The 21,572-nt window shown below is 33.8% G+C and overlaps 1 protein-coding gene across 4 annotated transcripts in view; it reads right to left on the reverse strand.

Annotated features, from left to right (window-relative positions):
• Nucleotides 1-21,572, reverse strand: part of NECTIN3 (nectin cell adhesion molecule 3) — a 112,152-nt gene that overhangs the window by 58,721 nt on the left and 31,859 nt on the right. For 2 of the 4 annotated variants that reach the window (XM_060198404.1, XM_007516334.3), the window contains exons 4-6: nucleotides 19,645-19,762; nucleotides 15,166-15,317; nucleotides 6,018-7,815 (exon numbers count right to left, since the gene is read on the reverse strand). In XM_060198404.1, coding sequence (XP_060054387.1) covers nucleotides 7,235-7,815; nucleotides 15,166-15,317; nucleotides 19,645-19,762 — 851 coding nt within the window. In that variant the 3' untranslated portion in view covers nucleotides 6,018-7,234. Of the gene's footprint in view, nucleotides 1-6,017; nucleotides 7,816-15,165; nucleotides 15,318-19,644; nucleotides 19,763-21,572 lie in introns of those variants that run through there. The other 2 variants (XM_060198405.1, XM_060198406.1) reach the window with 1 other exon arrangement.

The following is a 21,572-nucleotide window of genomic DNA, read 5'->3' on the forward strand; positions in this document are numbered from 1 at the left end:
TCTCCCACTCCTCCTCTCAATTTCTCTATCGGATTTAAAATACTAATAACAGTGATAATAATAAATAGGAAATTGGGTCACCAGGAGTGGTGAGTTCATCCTGCAGGCATGCAATAAGCACTTGGTGGGGGTTGGGGGGATGGAGGAAGGATGGAAATGGGGAAGCAGCACATAGAGAACATATAGGTTAAAAATAAACAAAAAACATGTCTAGATAGCTCTGAGGTAGAGCACAGGATTTGCATTCCTAAGGCCTCAGGTTCAATCCATGACAACTGCAAATGCCAGAAATGAGCAGTGCTCTGGTCTCTCCCTCTTTCATAAAAAATAAAAATAAATCTAAATAAATAAATCACTTCAATCACAATGTATAGACTAAATTTTGATATTTGAATGATTAGTAATCTGAATACTCACTGGAGAGAATACATTAAGAAATTGTTTTTAGTGTAATAAAATAATGTCATTACTTTTCCTAAACATCTTTGACACTTAGAACTGAGTATTACTATATTTACAGATGAACTGTTGATATCAGGGATAGGAGTATATATGAAGTAAGACTGACCATGAATTGATGGTAACTAAAGCAGTTATATGGGGGACCATTTCATTGCTCCTGGACATACATAATTTTCCCTATTAAATAGATTTTTCTTATAGGGAGGCCAGAAAGACATTCAGATAGTCACATCAAAGTTTTAGATCAAACCATTTCTTCAAGGCTAGGTTTTCCCTGAGATATTATTAATAACTGAGATTTCAAAATAAGGTATCATGTGCATATAGAAATATTACTATGTACAAATGAGGCATTGGATATTCTTAAGTTTTAAGGACTATGTATATTTTATTCTATTAATAATCATATTTACTGTTTGATCCAGATGCCATGTGAAAATAGCAGATATTAACCAGAAGACAAGGGAAGTAGGGTGCTCAAAATCTGACTCACTGTTCCCTTTTTAATTGAAATATAATAAGAATCATAAAGTTCCAAGAAATTACCCCTTGTATGTATACAACAAAAACTGTAATGTTTAATTTCAAGTTCACAACAGAAACCTACCACTAAGTCAACATATATTAATAAAAGCAAAACTGACTACACATCATAGTAGAAAATAGATATATATATGTATGTGTGTATATATATATATGTATATATGTATATATATATATATATGAATGTATAAACAGTATTAAGAAAAAAAAGTCAAGGAGACAGTGCACTGGTTGCACACCACTCTTTTATGCTTGAGGACAGGAGGTCCCAGGTTCAGTTCCCAGTACCAGCATAAGTAAAAGCTAAGCAAAGCTTTGGTTTCTGTCTTCCTCTCTCACTTATTAAAACCAAACAAATATTTATAAAATTCAGGGGCTGGTAAGAAAGCAAATCTGGCAGGGCCATTGTCTGGCCAGGCACGCAACCCAAAGTTTGAGCCCCCAATATACTAGAGTACTACAGCACTAGGGAAAGACAAAGTGTTGTGCTGTTTTATTTTGTTTTTAATTTTTTGAATTATCTTTATTTATTGAATAGAGACAGCCAGAATTCAAGAAGGAAGGGATAGATAGGGAGAGAGACAGAGAGACACCTGCTTCACCACTCGCAAAGCTTTCCCCCTGCAGGAACTCCCCCCAATACACCCTTGAACCCTGGTCCTTGCGCTTTGTAACATGTGCGCTCAATCAGGTACGCCACCACCCGGCCCCGCTATGCTGTTTTTAGAAATAATAATAGCAATATTATAAAAAGGATTGCCATATGCTTCCAAACATAATAGACGATATTAAAATTACAAAAAGAAAGACAAGGTGGTACACTGCTCATTATCAATGAACATTAAGTTTTTTTTTTTTTAGTATTATCGTTGGATAGGACAGAGAAATGGAGAGAGGAGAGGAAGACGAAAGAGAGGGAGAAAGAAAGATAGGCACCTGCAGACCTGCTTCACCACTCGTGAAGCAACTCCCCCCCTGAAGGGAGCTAGGGGTTTGAACCGGGATTTCTAAGCCTGTCTGTGCGCTTAGCACCATTCGCACTTAACCTGTTGCGCTTCCGCCTGACCCCCTGAACATGAATTTTTATTAAGTGTAGTAAGAGGGAAGAACTAGTATGCTAGTTCACGTGGGTTGTGTACCTACTTTATCATGTATGTTAACATGGCCCAGGTTTGGGCTCAGCACCCACCACAGTGGAGATCTCTAGTGCTATATATAGTCCCTTCCCCTCTCTCTCTGGAAAAATATTGATTCACAGTGGTGAAGCCTAGGTAACAACAGGGGTGGAGGAGGGGACCCTAATTCGATCAAATTTTATGCTAGATTTAAAAACTACCATTGTTATAAAAAATTCAGACAAAAAATGTGTCACAATTTGAAATATAAGATAGGAACTGGACAGAGGTGATTACAAAGGCTTTTCTCAACAGAGTAGCTCTTTTGTTGGAAAACATTGAATACCAACTTAAAGATATGAAATGTACTAGTTCCAAAAGAAAAGCCAATGTCTAAAAATTGGCACTAAAGTCACATGAAAAATATTTAATCTCCACTGTAACTGCTAGGGCTAGAAAGGCATGATAATTCATGACTATGGAGAATGCTATAGATAACAGAAATACATAGTTAAAAGCAAAAGTTTGAAATAGGTTAGCATCCGATTTAGATGTCCCCTTGCATTTTATTTAACTCTTATCTTTAAACTGACATCGTATTGTTTGGGGAAAAATCAATTTCTAATTTCCACAAAATATCATTAATTAAAATTAAATGAACTAGGTTACACACCTGCTCTATCTCCAGTTAACTACCATAATAGTTGTAGGCTTGCTATAGAAATATGACCTAAGAAAATTTTAAATGTTTTTATTTAAATTCAAGTATCTGTAGTTATTAGGGCATCCAACTAATAAAAATAAATAATAAAAATCCAAACTTAATATACCATTTAAAAGGGGGCATTCTACAGATGATGCATTTCTAATCAGCAAGTAAACAGAAAAAAAATTTTTTTTACCTCTGAAAAAATCATTCTCCATTAGAATTAAAAACTCAATGTGGGTACCATTTCTTCGTACTTTTTTTTTTTTTTACCAGTTACTACCACACATTCAAAATTTCTGGATCATAAACTTCAAGCAAGGAGCATTTACCAGCTATCCATATAAATTGATACTTTTAATTTTTTCACTTACACACTGTACTTCCTACAGTGTGTAAGCTCCTTATAGACATATAGCCAAAACTGCCCTATATATTGGTAATGTGAAAGAAATTACTAATGAAGAATCTTAAGTTTCTTTAACTGTTAACAATTAGAAATCCTTTAGGCACGTGGCAAAATACTAAAATTTTTAACTCTAATGTATATAAAGTATTATTTTAAAGGTTAACTTCTAGACCAGGTGGCAGTGCACCTAGTTAGGCACATGTTACCCTGCACAAGGACCTTGGTTTGAGCTCGTTTCCCACCCGCCGGGAGGTAGGGGAGGAAGGAGATTCATGAGTGGTGAGGCAGGGGTGCAGTTATCTATCTTTCTCCATCCCTCTCACCTCCTAACTCAATTTCAAGTGAAGAGAAAATGTCCACCAGAAGTAGTGGATTTGTCTAGCAGGTGCCGAGCCCCAGAGATAACACTGGAGGCAATTAAAATAATAATGATTAAATAATAATCTCTAGACTTTAAGAAAACATTGACAGTACACTTCACAACCTATATTTCAAAAAGGGTCTTCAAGGACTCAAATCCAACAGCAAAAACAAACATATATCAATGGGACTACATTAAACTGTAAAGGTTCTGTACAGCAAAGGGTACCACAACCCAAACAGTGTAGGAGAAGATCTCTACACAACATAAATCAGATAGATACATCAAGAGCTCAGTAAAAAGACTAAAATAATGATAATAATAAACAATACCATTACAAAATGGGGTGAAGGTATGGTCAGAAACTTTACTCGAGATCCGGAGAGCCATGAAAAGGTGCTTAAAGTCACTATCAATGAAATTCAAATAAAGATAATGAGATACCACTTTACACCTGTTAGAATGTCATACATTAGAAAGGACAGTAATAACAAATGTTGGCCAGAATTTGGAGGAAAGGAGACACCTCCACACTGCTGGTGGAAGTGTACATTGGTCCAAACTTAGTGGAAAACAGTCTGGAGATTTCTCAGAACACTAGAAATTCACCTACCCGATGACCCAGCAATTTCTCTCCTGGGGATTTACCCAAAAGAAACAAAAATTCTATGTAAACCTTTGTTAATAGCAGCACAACTTGAGTGCAACTCAGTTACCCAAGATGGGGGACTAAAAAAATTGGGGTATATATGCATGATGAAATACTACTCAGCTGTTAAAAATGATGAGGTTGTCTTGTTTGTGTTATCTTGTGTGGAACAAGAAGACATGGTTGGTAAGATAAGCCAAAAAGAGAAGGACAAATACTAAATGACCTCACTTATAAGAAGGACTTAATAAATAGGGACAAGAGGGAGAACATAAAGTCAAAGGTAGAGTGGGATGGTATATTGCATCTAAGCAAAGGACTCTGAGGAAGAAGGGAGGAAAGTGGTAGAAAATTGAGGGGTCCTGGTGAGCAATGAAATTGTACTTATGCCAATGGCTGCACTCTAAAACACTAATCCCCTTTAAAAAAAATAGGAGAGAAAAGGGGACCTGAATCTCAACTGTATTGTTGGTGTAAGAAATTTCTAAAATGAACACAAAAAAGAAAAACACTCAAAAAATAAATATAAACATGGCTAAAACAAAATATAAGTATATAACTGGCTGTGCACATTACTAGCTGTGCACATTGACATTCAAAAATTAACAAGATGTTTATTCAGTGTGGCTGTTCATACTCATCAGTAAGTCTGTATGGACAGAAGATACATGTAAAGTTATAAGAACAATAGTGCACTGCATCAAAAATATTTTAGCACTAGCATCAGATTACCAAAAATACTTAGGTGTGTGTCCTGAAATGACAAAACAAAACAAAAAAGGCAAAAAACAAACAAACAAAAAACCCCAAAGTCACACGTTTAAAAAGCTATCCAGACAATGGTCACAATGTAAAAGGAAGTTCATAATTATAAAATATATTTTTAAGTCACTAGTTTCCCTCAGATTGTACTCAAGATGAAATAGTATTGTGCTTTGATTTTCATTTAGTGCTTCAAACAATGATCTAAAAATGAAAATTTGATTTTAAAGTAGCTCTAATCTACATCTTTCATAGCAAGAAATTCCAGACCCATCTTTCCTGTGACCATATCATTGTTGGTATTTAAATTAAAAAACGCAATAAAGTCACTTCAACCACCAGGTATTATCAAGAAAGTTTTTTTTCAGTATGTTAGGAATAAAAGACTTTAATATTTGCTTATCTGCAGCTAATTATACTAATAATTGTTTAAATAAGGTATCAGTGGATTTCATTTACCTAGATCCTTAACCAATCTTACCAAACATTTAAACCTGTTTCTAATTTCCAAAAAGTAATGTTAACTAAAATAAGACACTATCCTATAATCATTTAGAATGAAGTCTTCACTACTTGATAATTCTATGAATATGTTAGAATTTTTACCTAATACATATTTTTAGATTTGATGGGAATCTGAAAGGAGGGAAGGAGTTGTGAGATTAAAAAAAAATACCTGTTTTGCTTTTTATTAACAAAATAATTTATTTAATTTATAATTCCCCTACTATCACTTCAATTCCCTGACAAAGCACCTAAGGCATTTCTACACAGCTGTTGCTGTTGTTGCTTTTTCAGATAAATCAACAAGAAAAAACATATCTTTTAAGTTTCAAAGCAGTGTCATATTACAATTTCATAGAACTCCACTGTAAGAGCAATTAATTACCTCACAGAAAGATCCATTTGAAGATAACACTTCTTTTTCAAAAGATACATGATTTTTTTTTGAAAGAATATACTGAATGGATTATGTGAAAAATAAAAAAAAAAAGAAAACAAAAACCTCATAGTATTTCCAGTTTTAATTGCAAAAGCAAAAAATCTTCAACACATACAAACATTTAGAAGAAAAAGAGGATAATTTGCCAATGTCCATCAGCAAATACTAGTGATTGGCTTCATAATTCCAATTTTTCTAGTTTAATCCCAAATTTCCAAGTTTATTTCTAATTTTTTTCTGTATATTTTACCCATTGTACAGAATCAATATTAACGACAAAAACAAGAAGGCCTAGAAAACCCTTTGAATAGATTCTTGGGTGATATATGTCACTTCTAAAACTGATACTCTAATGTTAGTTTACTCATGTTTTTCCATGTACTACAATGCCCTCTCTGTACTATATTTAACTGTATACCATTTGTATTATTATCTTATATTTAGAACATAAAGCATTAAAACAAAACTATCAATGTACCAAAATCCATGTTCACATGACAACAGTAGAAGTGTTGAGGGATGAAGAAGTAATGATTAGATTTTAAAGGCTTACTTTTATTATTTTATATGTATTTTGGACAAAAATAGTGATCAACTAATTATACTCTTCCACACATCATTTTCACTGAGTTTACTGCCACAGTTTTAGTGCAACAAAATATCTTTGTAAAGCCACCCTACAGTAATTATGGCAAGGCTCATTAAAATGCAGAGGTAAAGATTTCATTTGTTTAGAAAATAATGCATGAAAGTGAAAGGTGTTTCATCAGGCTGATTATTTTTTGTGTACTAAAATATATATATATAAACATTTCATGAATTAGTGTATACTCAATTTTGATGTAGTATCATTTAGTGGTGATAAATTGAGAGGTATATGACTAACAAACATTATGCTTGAGATTATAGTCTTAGGTAAACATTTAATACACAATGCCAAGGTAGTTTCCTTTTTTGCTTTTTTTTCTCATTTTTTAATTTTTGTACCAAAAGTCATACATTTAATGTTGACATTTCTTCTTACCTTTGCCTCAGACCAATAAAGTACTCTGCATTAGAATTTAAATCTTGAGACAGTAGTACAGCATTGAAAAAAAATTGTAAAGCAGCTCAGATACATTGAACCCAGATTTTACATTTTCATTTGACAAATCAGAATATAAAAAGCTTGAAAATCAAGTTGAAAAAGCTTATTCTTCCTCAAGAAAAAGTATGAACTATCTGAAAATGATCAACTAGTTATGAATGAAACATTGTACACAGTCTAGTCACATTCAGTGGTTGCTAAACATACCACTCCCTCCTGGAAATTACCGAACCATCTACATGTGAAACTAAATCATCTTCATTTTCATCGTAGTGTTCATCACTGACGAACTTCATTCCCATTTTTAGATCTTCATAATAATCCATTGGTCTTTCAAACCTATTGAGATTTTCTACATTGTTCCACTGTGTTTTCTCAGGCTCTTCTAAATAGTCTTTCCGTATTAGATTGTTCACTGGATTTTTGTTTTCTTTTTTTATACTGTCTGGGTAAGAATCAAGCTCATCTTGTTGGAGAACATCTATTTGTGATTCTTTTTGCATATCTGATGGTGGAATGTAGTTCTTGGCAAAGTAATCTCCGCGAAACGTCCGTCTTCTCCTATAGCAGAATATTCCAGCCAAAACACTTAAAAGTACTATGAAGAGAGCCCCACCCACTACACTAGCAATGATGGTGCCAATTGTATCATCCTTAATTGTTGCCAAAGTTGACAATGGGAAGGGCAATTTTTTAGGTTCTGTTGCTAGATCCTCGAGGTCAGCAGTTGAGGAATGCCACTGAATTGTAGGCTGAAGGGTGGTAGTAGTAGGAGGATCTAATGGAAACAGTAAAGATAGAGAAGACACAGAAAGGCAAAGAATGTCAATGAAGGCTGATTCAGCAGCAAGTTGAAAAGACAGCAGTTAATGAATATATATTCATAGTAAAAAAAAATAGTTTTTCATTCTTAATTTGAAAACTAGAGTAGCATTTACCTATCATTAAAAGATAATAAAGCTGACACTTAAGTCAGTAAACTAACAAATTAAAAGGAATTTAAAAATACCTATAATACAAATCTTAGATTATTCTAAGTGTGATATTTTGCTCTAAAGAATATTTTTAAATGAAGCTAATATCACTTAAGTATTCTATAGACCACTGGCTTAAGAATTATCATATCTAAAAAATTCAAATGCATATTATTAGCCAGTAGCACAAGGAAATGAAAAATGAAGAAATTAATGTATGTTTATTTAATATGTATCTCTACCCAATATAGTTCTTTTTGTAATATCCAAATTTATGTTTAAAAGAATGAAAAACTATAGATTCTTGTTAAATGGCCATAGTATATAAGCTGTTGGTTTAATCATTCTCTCAAAAATATTTTCCTTAAATAAAGAGAACTCCTCAATTTCTAGAAAGACGTGTATAAAAACATTATTTAGAACTCAGAAACAAAATGTGTATGTTTAAGTTGTCAGCCAAATAGGCTATTATCAAGTGACACTACTAGAGAAAGACCAAAAAAAAAAAAAAAAAACAACTGCAAGTAATCAAGTATTATAAAAGAAAAAGAATAGTTATTACTACATCTATACATCTATACCCCAGGGGTAAGACATAAGAACATTTAATAATTTGTGAAATTTCAACAGTATCTGCAAAATTTGTTGAAATCACATCTCATTAGAAGGATGTCTCCAAAAGAATAGCTAATATTTTAGAGAGAACATTCTAAGAGTACTTAAATATTAGATGCAAATGATCCTGTATATTGCCATTAGATTAGAGAAAATAGCCATTAATATTAAAAAGCAACTAAACATAATAAAAATTAAAGATTGGTTAATTATCATATAAGTGGCTTTTATAGGCTGTTACACAAATTCTACAGTTTGAAGAATGAGTTAAAAATCTTGAAATTTTCACTGATAAAAACAAATGACCCAAATGGTAAACTCCTACAGTTAACTTTTAATGAGTGGTACTGGTAGAACTTTTTAAAAATGGTGTTAGAAAAATACTAAATCTACATGGCATAAGTTATTCTAAAATTACAAGCTGAAGAAAAATACTTACTGAAACAGGTTTCATCATGGAATGCCATACATACAGAATGTGGTAAAAATTTAGCAAGTACAGTATAAAATGTCAATTACAATATAACTAATTCCTGAGATTTAAACAGCATAACAGGGAACCCTTTCAAGTACTTTGAAGTGATTATTAGTTGGCATTATATGTAAGTCAGTGAATCAGGGAAGAGTTTTAATTTGTGGACAAGATATCAAGATGAACAAATTGAATCTGAAAAAAATCTGGGGAACTGCAGGGCTATTTCTATCATGAGAGTAGTAAAAACTCACAAAATTCAGTGTCACAAAACCAAAACATAAATGAAAGCTACTAAAAATTAAACTTTTCTAAGATAACTTATATATTTGTTGATGGAAGAGGTGTAAATGGAAACCCAATTAAGTATTAAATGTCACCTTTACTATGATTCCCAAAGAAATCAGTAAAATGACATCGGTATGCTCAGATAACAGAAGAAATCACCCAAGTAATTATTTAAAACTCACAAATTCTTGTGCATATGAAATGGAGGTTTTGATAGTTCTTAAAGAACTTGATATTTTCTACTATATATATATATATATATATATATACACACACATACACACAAACACACATCAGTTCTCATCAATATAAAGCATATAACTGAACAATTTTACCAAGTACCCTGAAAAATTAAAAAACAAAAGCTGCTAACATTTTTATTTCTATTTACAAAGTTCTTTATAAGACATAGTTATCTACTGTCTAACTCAGGTTTAACAAAATTAAGTTTTCCAAAAGCAGAGAAAAAGCAACAACGATGACAACAAAACAAAATAAAAAATCCTTTAAAAAAATATTTTTGTATCAGTGATTCTAGAATTTTCCTCCTTCTTTACCAGTGTTAAAAGTAACAGCCTCACTATTAAGATTATTCTGAGAGAATACTGTTAACATATTATTATTATGTAATTTAATCAATGGATATAAAACAATGCATACAAGGCATTTTTTCATGTTTTCTTTTCCTTTATTCTTTCCCTGCTCCAAAATAATTTCAATGAGTTACAACTCATGTAAGGAGATATTCTGTAATCACTCATATTCTGTAATCAATCACCTTACTACAGTTTAAAAGACCATTCCCAACAATATTCCTTGTTTTTTCAGTCAGATTTTTTACATTATTTGCTGAATGTGTAATAAATACAGAACAAATTTAATAAACAAGTTCCCCAACTTGTTAAGGTTGTTTATTCTTATTTGTTTTATTTTTCATAAATTAATGATTTCTGCTAAATTGGGCAACAAATAAGTCTAGTAAGGCTCAGGATCAAGGACCCAAGTTCAAGCCCCCAATTCCCTCTTGCTGGTATTGGGGAGGGAGGGAGAGCCTCACAAGAGGTAAAGCAATACTATAGAGGCAGGCGTATCTCTCTCTCAATCTCTCTCTCTCTCTCTGTTTCTCCCCTTACCCCCTCTTGATTTCTTCCTGGCTCTATTCCATAAATAGAATATATTTTTAAAGTATATTTTAGTCTAATTAGTATGCTAGAAATGGCAAATGAATTGAGTTTCTCCTTTTACAGACTTTTAAGAATTGGCTAAATAAATAAAGTAATGCATTTTAAAGTTCAAAGATGATTGAGATGTCAATCACAGAAGTTGAAAAATAAGAACAGAAAGGAAAAACACAAAGCAGAACTTGGACTGGAGCTGGTATATTGCACCAAAGTCAGACTCTGGGCTTGAGGGGAGGGTTCAGGTCTTGGAGCATGATGGTAGGAGGACCTAGTGGGGGTTGAATTGTTATGTGGAAAATATGTTACACATTACAAATTACTGTTTTACTGTGACTGTAAACCATTAATCCCAATAAGTAAATAAAAAAATATTTAAAGATGCTAAGTATGGATCTGAAGTCTGCTATTTTGATTTCTATGTGTACGAACATAGATGAACTTATATGATATATAAAAATTTACTGTTCTATTTTCAAATATAAGAGGTATCAGTAGTTAGGGAATAAAACATCTACCAGAAACAACTAAATGCCAAAAGCAGCTTTATACTGCACAAAGAGTCACTCTAGTGAATTATAACATGAATTATAACAGAAGATGGAATACTGCACTTCTGAATCAATAGCTATCAAAAAGCTTATGCTTACTAATGTGGGAAATTATGTGTAATAAAGAATAATTTTCTTCAAACAGTTGCTAACCCCACTCTGTTCAAAGTAGAACTTTGTATTCTCATCGTAAGATAATTTCCTTTACAAATATCTTTTAAATCGTACTTAAAATTTGAAAATATCAATTAAATAAATTAAAAACAATTTTCTTAGCAGCAAAAATACACAACTTAGAATGAAAAAGGCTAATTGTCTGATTATTTACCACATATGGACTATAGACTTATTCTAATAAGAGCCAAAAGGCAGTGTTATATCTCTGATACTTTTGTACACTCTAAATCTTTTTTTTTTAAGGTTCCCCTTTGGTGATTTTTTTTAAAAGATTTTATTTATTTATTAGTGTAAAACATAGGAGGAGAGAGAAAGAACCAGGCATCACCCTGGTACATGTGTTGCCAGGGATTGAACTCAGGACCTCATGTTTGAGTCTAATGCTTTATCTACTGTGCCACATCCCGGACCACTACACTCTAAATCTTAGAGGAATGAGCTGAGTATAGTATAGTATAGTATAGTATAGTATAGTATAGTATAGTATAGTATAGTATAGTATTAGTAATAGTATAGTATTAGTAATAGTATAGTAATAGTATAGTATAGTAATAGTATAGTATAGTAATAGTATAGTATACTGTATTGTACTATATTATAATGCAAACCCTGGACAAAAAGAGCAATTTTTCATGATTATTTGAAGAAAATCACTTGATATATTCTTTTCTGAAGTATTTAGTAGTAATTAAAAATGTTAAAGGTATTCTTTATTTTATTTTAATTATAAACAGAAAAAAATACAGAGAGAAAGACCTTAGTAGTTCTGGGGACTGAACCTGGGACCTCAGAGCCTCAGGCATGAAAGTCTTTTTTGCATAACCACTATGTGGTCTCCCCACCCCATTAAATGTATTTTTAAAGTTGCACTCATCAATCTTACTTTGTCTCTTACAAGATTTAGAAAATGTTGATAAAAAATACATATAAGGTTTGTTACCAAAGTTACATTAGCTCACTCACCAAAGAAATTAAAGTTACATAAAACCAGATTCTATCATTTTAACTCTTTCCTGATTGTCATCTTTCACTTTCATAGAAAGAAAGAAAGAAAGAAAGAAAGAAAGAAAGAAAGAAAGAAAGAATATTGTACACTTATTATGTGCTAAACATTACTGTAGATCAGTGGGAATATACTGATAATTTAAGAGTCAATTTTTTTTACTTTTCAGGGCATGTGTTCTGGTGCATATAACAACAGACAAGAAAATAAGTATAATAAATATAGGAAATATGTCACATGAAAATATTAAAGAAAAAATAGGGCAGAAAAGGAGATACAAAGTAGTAAAAAAGTGAGAAAACAGAATTGCCCATTTTAAATAATGTCTTAAAGATGATTTTTTAGTAAATACTACAAGGAAGTAAGGAAAAAGAGTCATGAAGATGTCTGAAGTGGGGTAGGGGTTCCTAGGGGCTGGCTGGCACACCTGGTTAAATGCACATATCTCCATGCAAGAACCTGGGTTCAAGCCCCTGCTCTCCATCTGCATGGGTAACCCTCCACAAATAGTGAAGCAGGTCTGCAGGTGTCTTTCTCTCTTCCTCTCTATCTCCCTTTCCCCTCTCAATTTCTCTGTCCTGTCAAATAAAAATTAAAATTAAAAAATTAAAGAAAAGGTCACCAGGAGTGGTGTATTCATAGTGTAGGCACCAAGTCCCAGCAATAACCAGTGGTTAATAATAATGATAATGATAATAATAATATACACACATATCTGAAAAGTAGTAAACAGTATAACAACAGACTCTAGATGAAAATGGGAAATATGTCTGTGGTGTTCAAAGCAAAGAGGTTAGTGTGTCTGATGACAAGCAAGAAGTATAAAAAATGATGAAAACCTTAACAATGAGAGTGTTGAAGTCATTTTAAAGATGTTTTTCATTGTGGGTAATATGGTAAATGCAAGGAAGTCTTCAGGGAAGAGACATAATCTGGCCTGCCCTCTGTAAGGATCATTAGGTCTATTTATCTGATGTAAGTAGGGAGATCAAATGTCTGCTTTTTATATGATAAAGAGTTGCAATACGAATGGAGAATTGGTAAGGTTCCATTTGTAGCATAATAGGAGATTTGATATTGATTTTTTTTATGGAATTATTATGAAATAAGAGGTAAAGTTCAACCAAGAATAAATATTAAGGATATTAATATTAGCAATTTTTTAAGCCTGAGGACTGTTCTACTCTGCCTCAGGCAGCAGAATCATCTGAATAACCACTATGCTGTCTTCCTCTGCTCACCCTGAGCACTTTTAAGGATGGAGGTACCAGTAATTGAGAGGAGGACAACTACTGGAGCAACAGGTCTGGTGTATGAGATAGGAAAGGTCAGACTCTCAGTTTTGTAGTTGTATCTGTCTGCTACACTTCTACATAGAGTTAAATATTATTAATAAATAGCTTGGTACACATGTCAAGACCACTAAGAGCAGACTCAAAATGTCCAAAGATATAAATTCAGGTTAGCACAACTGGAATCAATCTATGTAAGAACAAACTGAGCCCTGATACTTAAAGGATTACATAGTACATCATATTGAATCTGAAATAGACAATAGCCCACACCAAATTTCATATGACAGAAACAAAAAGTAAATAGCCCTAGGTAACAATTTAAATATGCATTCCCTATGGCCTTAAAATTTACCAAAAAAAAAAAAAACTCAAGTAGATAAGACAGATATAAAATATTTAAATTCACTAAAATTCCTGCCAACCATTGCTGCAGGAAGTGCTAGGTAGGAATGTATAACTCCTGGAATATTCACAGAATTCTTGGGGAGGGGAAATCTGTCCATATCCTGTATTAGGCACTAAACTTTGAGTATACAGTAGTGAATGCAGCAAACATAAATTGTCTATATGTAAGAATAAACAGTAAGTAAATAAATGAGTATATAAGAACATAATGAGTATAGTGTGTAAACACTATGAAAAAATAATATGGGGACTGTTGTTAGGTTGAATGAGCATAAAAGGAATAAGAATATAGTATTTAAGCAATCTGTGACTTTTTCTGTAATCTCTTATGTGTCAACATATAAATTATCTTTTACCTAAGTAAAATTAAAAACCTACATCTTTGTCAGGGTTTTCATGTTTCTTCTAATTTTCCATTTATTAGATATGAGCTTAAGTAAATTTTTAGTCAATGAGAAGATTCTCAAAATGTTTTACATACATTTAAGTCAGAATGCTATTGATTATTTATTGTAACAGCTACAAAAATTTACCTCTAGTTATAATTTGTGAAGGCCTGAATTTTTTTTACTCAGTCAAATTAATGAAACATTCACTGTAAAAACAGAGTTAAAGATTTAAGTCCTTAATAACTTGGGAATTGACAAAAAAATAATGTAAATTTTATTCCATTAGCAATAGTACTCCTACTTCTGATAAACAGTATAAAGTGATACCATGAGTGATAAATAATGTCACTTAATAAGCCTGGTTATCAAAGTCGATTTGTCATTTTATTTACCAAACACCTTTGTGCAGAATAGCCATCAAAATAAATTAAGTTTCAAATGTTTGTTCCTGGTTAAAAGACGAACTAACCTAGAAAAGTGCATAATCTCCGAAAGCAAAATTTAATGCTACTAACAAAATTTAGCTACAAGACAGCTAGAAATATATAATGTATATAAACTTGTTCCCTAGGCATTTTGACACTTATGGAAAGAAATGTTACTTCACGCATATGTATTTCACAGAGCTAGTTAATCACATCTTATGGATCTAGAAAATTCACACTGAGAAACCTGTTATCTTCTGAAGTATACTTTACTACTATCTTTGGCAATATTGTTATTACTATGACTGTCATTATAGGAATAATTTAAGAAACTCATTTTGTAAGTAGTGACTTACCTGATATGTAGATGACCTTTTGATGACTTCTTTGACCAAGGGAATTAGTCACTTTACAGACATAAATACCAGAATAATTGAAAGTCAGTGGATAGACAAAATGAAGAGTATTGTCTGAAGCCAATAAACCATCGGGCCATTGTCCATCTGACCTAGATTTTAAAAGCATGACATTACTTTAAATATCTTCAGTCTCTATTTATAAGTGCTTATTTAAACAAAATAGTGTAATTTTGATGTCAGTGAAAGAACCAGCATTCTCTAGGCATAGCTCACTATAAAGTGAAAGCATGTAAGTAGAGATGAATAAAGCTCATTAAGAGTATCCATTAATGTGGTCCAGGAGGTGGCGCAGTGATAAAGCTTTGGACTCTCAAGCATGAGGTCCTGAGTTCGATCCACAGCAGCACATGTGCCAGAGTGATGTCTGGTTCTTTCTCTCTCCCCCTATCTTTCTCATAAATAAGTAAAATCTTTAAAAAAAAAAAATCCATTCTTGAATTCAGCTAAAATGACAAGGGAAACAAAATAAACAAAATAGACATTATCATGAAACAGAAAAACCATCATACTAAATATAAGAAGACACACCTTACTAGGGAAAGAGAGAGGCAGACTGGGAGTATGGACCGACCAGTCAACACCCATGTTCAGCGGGGAAGCAATTACAGAAGCCAGACCTTCTACCTTCTGCAACCCTCAACGACCCTGGGTCCATGCTCCCAGAGGGCTAGAGAATGGGAACGCTATCATGGGAGGGGGTGGGTTATGGAGATTGGGTGGTGGGAATTGTGTGGAGTTGTTCCCCTCCTACCTTATGTTTATGTTCATTAATCCTTTCTTAAATAAAAAATTTTTTTAAAAAAGATGCCTATAAATCACATATTCAACAAAGAGGTCAGTTAAGAGTGAAGAACTCAAAAAACTCAATACAAACAAAAACAACCCAGAAAATAAGAGTCTACAGAAAAGCAAAGCCTTCTATACTTCTAAAACTATAGCTTTACTCAATGACAACAAACTGACCAAAGACACTGGTTCCCTGTCCCCATGAAATCTCACTTAAATCAAAAGTACAATTTAAGTTATTGAAAATTCATGAGATTCAGGCCAGCTATCAAACTCCAGCAAAAACTACCATAGTGGTCCCCTAGAAACATGGCTAAAATGGATTTCCTAGCTTTCTTCAACCCCAAGAGCCCCAATCTCACCTGCCCTATTCCTAATTTTTGGTTCTTGTTTACTAACCATTGTGTTTCACTTGATGTCCCACCACCTTCTATACACCAAGTTGCAGACATGACCATGGTTCCACCTGACTTCCTCGGGCAGACGGCCTAACCAATGTGTCCTGGAGCCTCACCTCTTAAGAGCTCTACCCCACTAGGGAAAGACAAAAACAGGCTGGGTATGAGTCGACCTGCCAATGCCCAATTTCAGTGGAGAAGCAATGACAGAAGCCAGAACTCTTACTTCTGCACCCCAAAAACAACTTTAGGGGAGAAGTGATAGGGGAAGAGGATAAGGGGGCTCTGAACTCTAGCATTATGGACGAAAAAGAGAAATATTTGGATATAGTAATAGGGTTATGTGTGGCTTGGAGGGGTAGAGAGGATTGGACCTATAAGAAAAAGGGGGCAAATATATGTAAACGTAGAGATGACAGTTAATCCATATCTTCAATCTCGGGAGAACCGTGGTGGTTTGCAGTAAGAGGGTCTGGGGATTCAGAACTCTGGTGTTAGGAACTGTGTGGAATTATACCCATTGACATGTAATTCTGTAAATCAGTATCAAATTGCTAATAAACAAATTAACAAAAAACCTAAGAAAACATATAGACAAATTCAACAAAGTCTCAAAACCACCTGATAAAAGAGAGAAAAAATAGTCTACAGTTTCTCATGTGTTATTTCTACCTCTAGTGGATGGACATCTGATCAATATGAAAACTTTTTATATAACTGCCACCAGGGTTATTGTTGGGACTACACAAGTAGTCCACTGCTCTTGGCAGCCATTTATTTACTTATATTTATTTATGATAAGGAAAAGTTAAGAGGGAAGTGGGAAAGAATAAAGTAAGACATCTTCAGTACTGCTTCACAGCTTGTGAAACGTCCCCCCTGCATTAGGGAATAGGGGCTCAAACTGAGGTCTTCATGCAAATGTCTTGAGGTGCACTCTATTAAGTGTGCCACCACCTGGCTCCTGAAAGCATTTTTAATTATCACGACTGGGAGATAGAAGGGAAGATACTACTGGCTCTATATAAGAGACACCAGGGGTACTATATTTTACAAGGGCTGGGAGGCAACTTAGTAAGTGTGTCAAACCACACACTTGGGATGTATAAGCCTCAGGTTCAATACCTGGAAATGCACACAAAATATGTGTTCTGCTTTCTTTCTCTCCCTACTTTCAACATAAGAAAAAAAAAAAAAGGTAATACCACATAAATATATCTTACAATTCACAGAACTACCCATACAACAACAAAAATCTAAGCCCCACAATATTAAAAATATTGATGTAGCGAAGCCAATTTTTCACTGGATGAGTGTCAATGTGGTCCAAAGCCTCCAAAAAAGATAAAAGAATTTAATTCACCAGACAGAAGATCAGACTAAGTCAGAGGCCAAAAGTAAAGACATTACTTGAAAACTAAAAAAAAATCATTAAACCCTGCGAAACTTTTACTCTATCAAAAGTGGTGTATAGAATTTCCACAGAGGAATCAACACCTTTCTATCTGATCAGTGTTAGTCACAGAATGTACTAATCCCCATTATAGAGGATGAAACTTCCCCCAAAATTTTAGTGCTGTGAAATGACTGGACAACTGAGATAAATGAAGCAATCTATAAGATGAAAGGTAGGGAAAAAAAAAAAGAAGAAGAATGGGGGTGTGAGGGGGACTGAAGGAAGCAGAAAAAAATTCTAGAGAAAGTAACCAGTATCTTTAGGAAGAAACAAGATAATATATCCATAATTTTTTAAAGAATGCTAAAAATAGCTCTTTAAAGCTGAAAACATGTCCAAAATTATTTAACTGAATAACCAATACCGAAGGAAAAAAAAAACATAAGAATGTGTATGTAGTGTACAATATCTAGAAGTCCCAGTAAGAGCAAACAGGAAAGAAAAGAAACAGGAAATATAAAAAAATCCTATTCACCAAAGAGGGGGACGGGAGGGCCACAAGGACTATGATTAATCAAACTTTATGCAGTTTGAAACTTCATGAAGAGAAGAATATCTAGACAGTAAAATAAGCCAGTAAAAAGAAACCTCAAAGAAAATAAAGGAAATAAAATTCCAGTATACCACTTAGCTTGCAAGTAAATGATACTTACCTGCCACAGGGAGGAAATCAGTAATTAGAGTCTTAATAAAGTAGTTTGTTTTCATTTGAGTCTATGAAGGATATATATGGACAGGTCTGTATGTGATGGGGCAGGTATGTATTTAACTAGCATAATAGTACTATAAATAATCTATAGCAAATCAAGTAGCATTTTAAGACCTATGATGATAATCACCAGGTTTGCTAAAATAACCTCTGAAGAACTGTGGGGGTAGAAAGGTGGGAAGAAGATGGGTCAGGAGAACACAAACAAACCCTTCATCAAATTTATCTTGAGCTACCATTGTAACCATGTATTAAAGTGGTAGAATGTTTTTTAAAAACAGGCAAGTAGTGGTGCCCAATAGCATGCACATGTCAATGTACAAGGGCCAGGGCTCAAGCCCTTAGTTCCCACTTGTAGGGAGAAAAAAGAAAATATCACTAATCCTTTCTTAAATAAAAAATTAAAAAAAAAAAAGAAAGAAAAAAGAAAAAAAATATATATACATATATATATATATATATGTATATATATATTATTCCCCCCTTTTGTTGCCCTTTGTTGTTTTATTGTTGTTGTAGTTATTATTGTTGTTGTTCTTGATGCTGTCATTGTTGGATAGGCCAGAGAGAAATGGAGAGAGGAGGGGAAGACAGAGGAAGTGACTCCCCTGCAGTTGAGGAGCCAGGGGTCAGTCCTTGTGCTTCTTGCCAAGTGCGTTTAACCCACTGTGCTACTGCCCAACCCCCAGGAGAAAAGTTTTATAAACAGTGAAGCAGTGCCGCATGTGTTTCTCTCCCTCTCGTCTTTTCCTCTTGACTTGTCTCTAATCAAATAATAATTACATACATGTATGCATAAATACAATTTTTTTAAAGTCTTAAAAACATATTGAAAAACTGAGGAGATAGTTCATCAGGTAGGTTTCCTGCCATACCATACATGTGGCCCAGGTTCAAGCCCCAGCACCACATGGGATGGAGTAAGGTCCTGGAGGGAGCTCTAGTGCTAAGGTAATTCTCCTTTATCTCTCTGAGAGAAAAAGTGGCCCCAGAGTGGTGAAATCTTAAAAGAAAGCATCTAAGAATAAGTTAATTCCTCTTTAAAAGTACATAAAGAAAGATGTTACCTGCTCCATACAGATTTGAAGGGTGGTGGATTTGCATCAGCATTACACTTGAGATTAACACCTTTTCTTCCTACAAACCAATTTCCATCATAGCCTGTTACTGAGACTTCAGGAGCATCTATAAAAAAATGCATGACAAAATAGATTATCTTTTGTGGATAACAAAGCCAGACAACAGTAAAGCATCAATATACTAGACTAAAATTAAGAAGAGAATCACTTTTCGTCTCTCAATATTTATAATCAAGGTAGAATATAGTACTCAATGGGTATTAGCTTACTAAAGGAACAAGTAGAATCCAAACATTAAATTAACAACTATAAGCATGTACGGTTCAAGTTATTAAGGACACTCAATGTAAAAACATTCACAAGCCTATAATCACCAGAACAAATTTGAGTCTAAAACATATACAAAGAAAATGCATTATAGCACTTAAGTTGATGGACTATGCCATTTAAGTATGATGTAGTAGCAAGTCACTATATAAAGCTGTCTTTAGAGAAACATCTAATCTGAAAGAAGTATCAATGAGATGACACTCATCTGTTAGAATGGCTCTTAGCAAAAAGACAAAAAATAACAAATGTTAGACAGGATGTGGAGAAAGGGGAATAGTTGAATAGTTGGTGCACTACTGGTAGAAATATAAACTGATACAACTAAGATTGTCTTTAAAAAAAATCACTTTATGAGTGATCCAGCAATTACACTTTTGGTTATTTATTTAAAAGTGTGTGTGTGTGTGTGTGTGTGTGTGTGTGTGTCCCTTATGTTCATTCCAACAAAAGTAGAATCTTGCTATTAGGACAAGGCTATACCCTGACAGCATTACCAAGAAAAATACTGTGCTATCTTACTTATAAAAACAAAGGGAGGGAGTTGGGCGGTAGCGCAGTGGGTTAAGTGCAGATGGCGCAAAGCGCAAGGACCGGCATAAGGATCCTGGTTCTAGCCCCCAGGTCCCCAGGTCTGCAGGTGTCTGTCTTTCTCTCCTCCTCTCTGTCTTCCCCTCCTCTCTCCATTTCTCTCTATCCTATCCAACAACAATGATGTCAATAATAACTACAACAATAAAACAACAAGGGCAACAAAAAAAGGAATAAATAAATAAAATAAAAAGGGAGCTGGGCGGTGGCGCAGTAGGTTAAGCGCACATGGCATGAAGCTCATGGACTGGCGTAAGGATCCTAGTTTGAGCCTCCGGCTTCCCACCTGCGGGGGGGGGGGGGGGGTCCTTTCACAGGCAGTGAAGCAGGTCTGCAGGTGTCTATCTTTCTCTCCCCCTCTCTGTCTTCCTCTCCTCTATCAATTTCTCTCTGTCCCATCCAACAATAACAACAATAATACAATAACAACAGTAAACAACAAGGGGAACAAAAGGGAAAAAATAAATAAAAATAAAAATACATTGAAATAAAAAAAAAGATAAAGAGCTGTGTAGATAGCATAATGGCTATGCAAAGAGATACTCACACCTAAGGCTCCAAAATCCCAGATTCAATTCCCCGCACCACCATAAACCAGAGCTGAGCAGTGCTCTGGTAAAAAATAAATAATAAAGTAAAATTAAAAAAAAATAAACAAGTCAAAGATGAAGACTAGTTATTGCCAGAGGTGGAACATGGGGAGGTGGGGAAAGCAGGTAAAGGAGCACAAAGGATGCAAACTTCTAGTAATAAGTAAACTTACAGGACACAAGAAGCAGCATGATAACTATAAGACTGAACTGCACTTATCTGAAGGTTGCTGAGAACAGATTTTTTTAAGTTGTCAATGTAAACAAAAATCTTAACTATAGTTCAACTAAAACTTGAAAACTAGGATTAAAAATTATTTATATACCTATGTTTATGGTAGTTATTCATAATAAGTGGAAGCAATATAAATACCTATAGACAGATAAATGAATTGACATATGCAGAAT

Source organism: Erinaceus europaeus, chromosome 9 (assembly GCF_950295315.1).
Source record: "Erinaceus europaeus chromosome 9, mEriEur2.1, whole genome shotgun sequence".
In the NCBI taxonomy this organism is placed as follows: Eukaryota; Metazoa; Chordata; class Mammalia; order Eulipotyphla; family Erinaceidae; genus Erinaceus; species Erinaceus europaeus.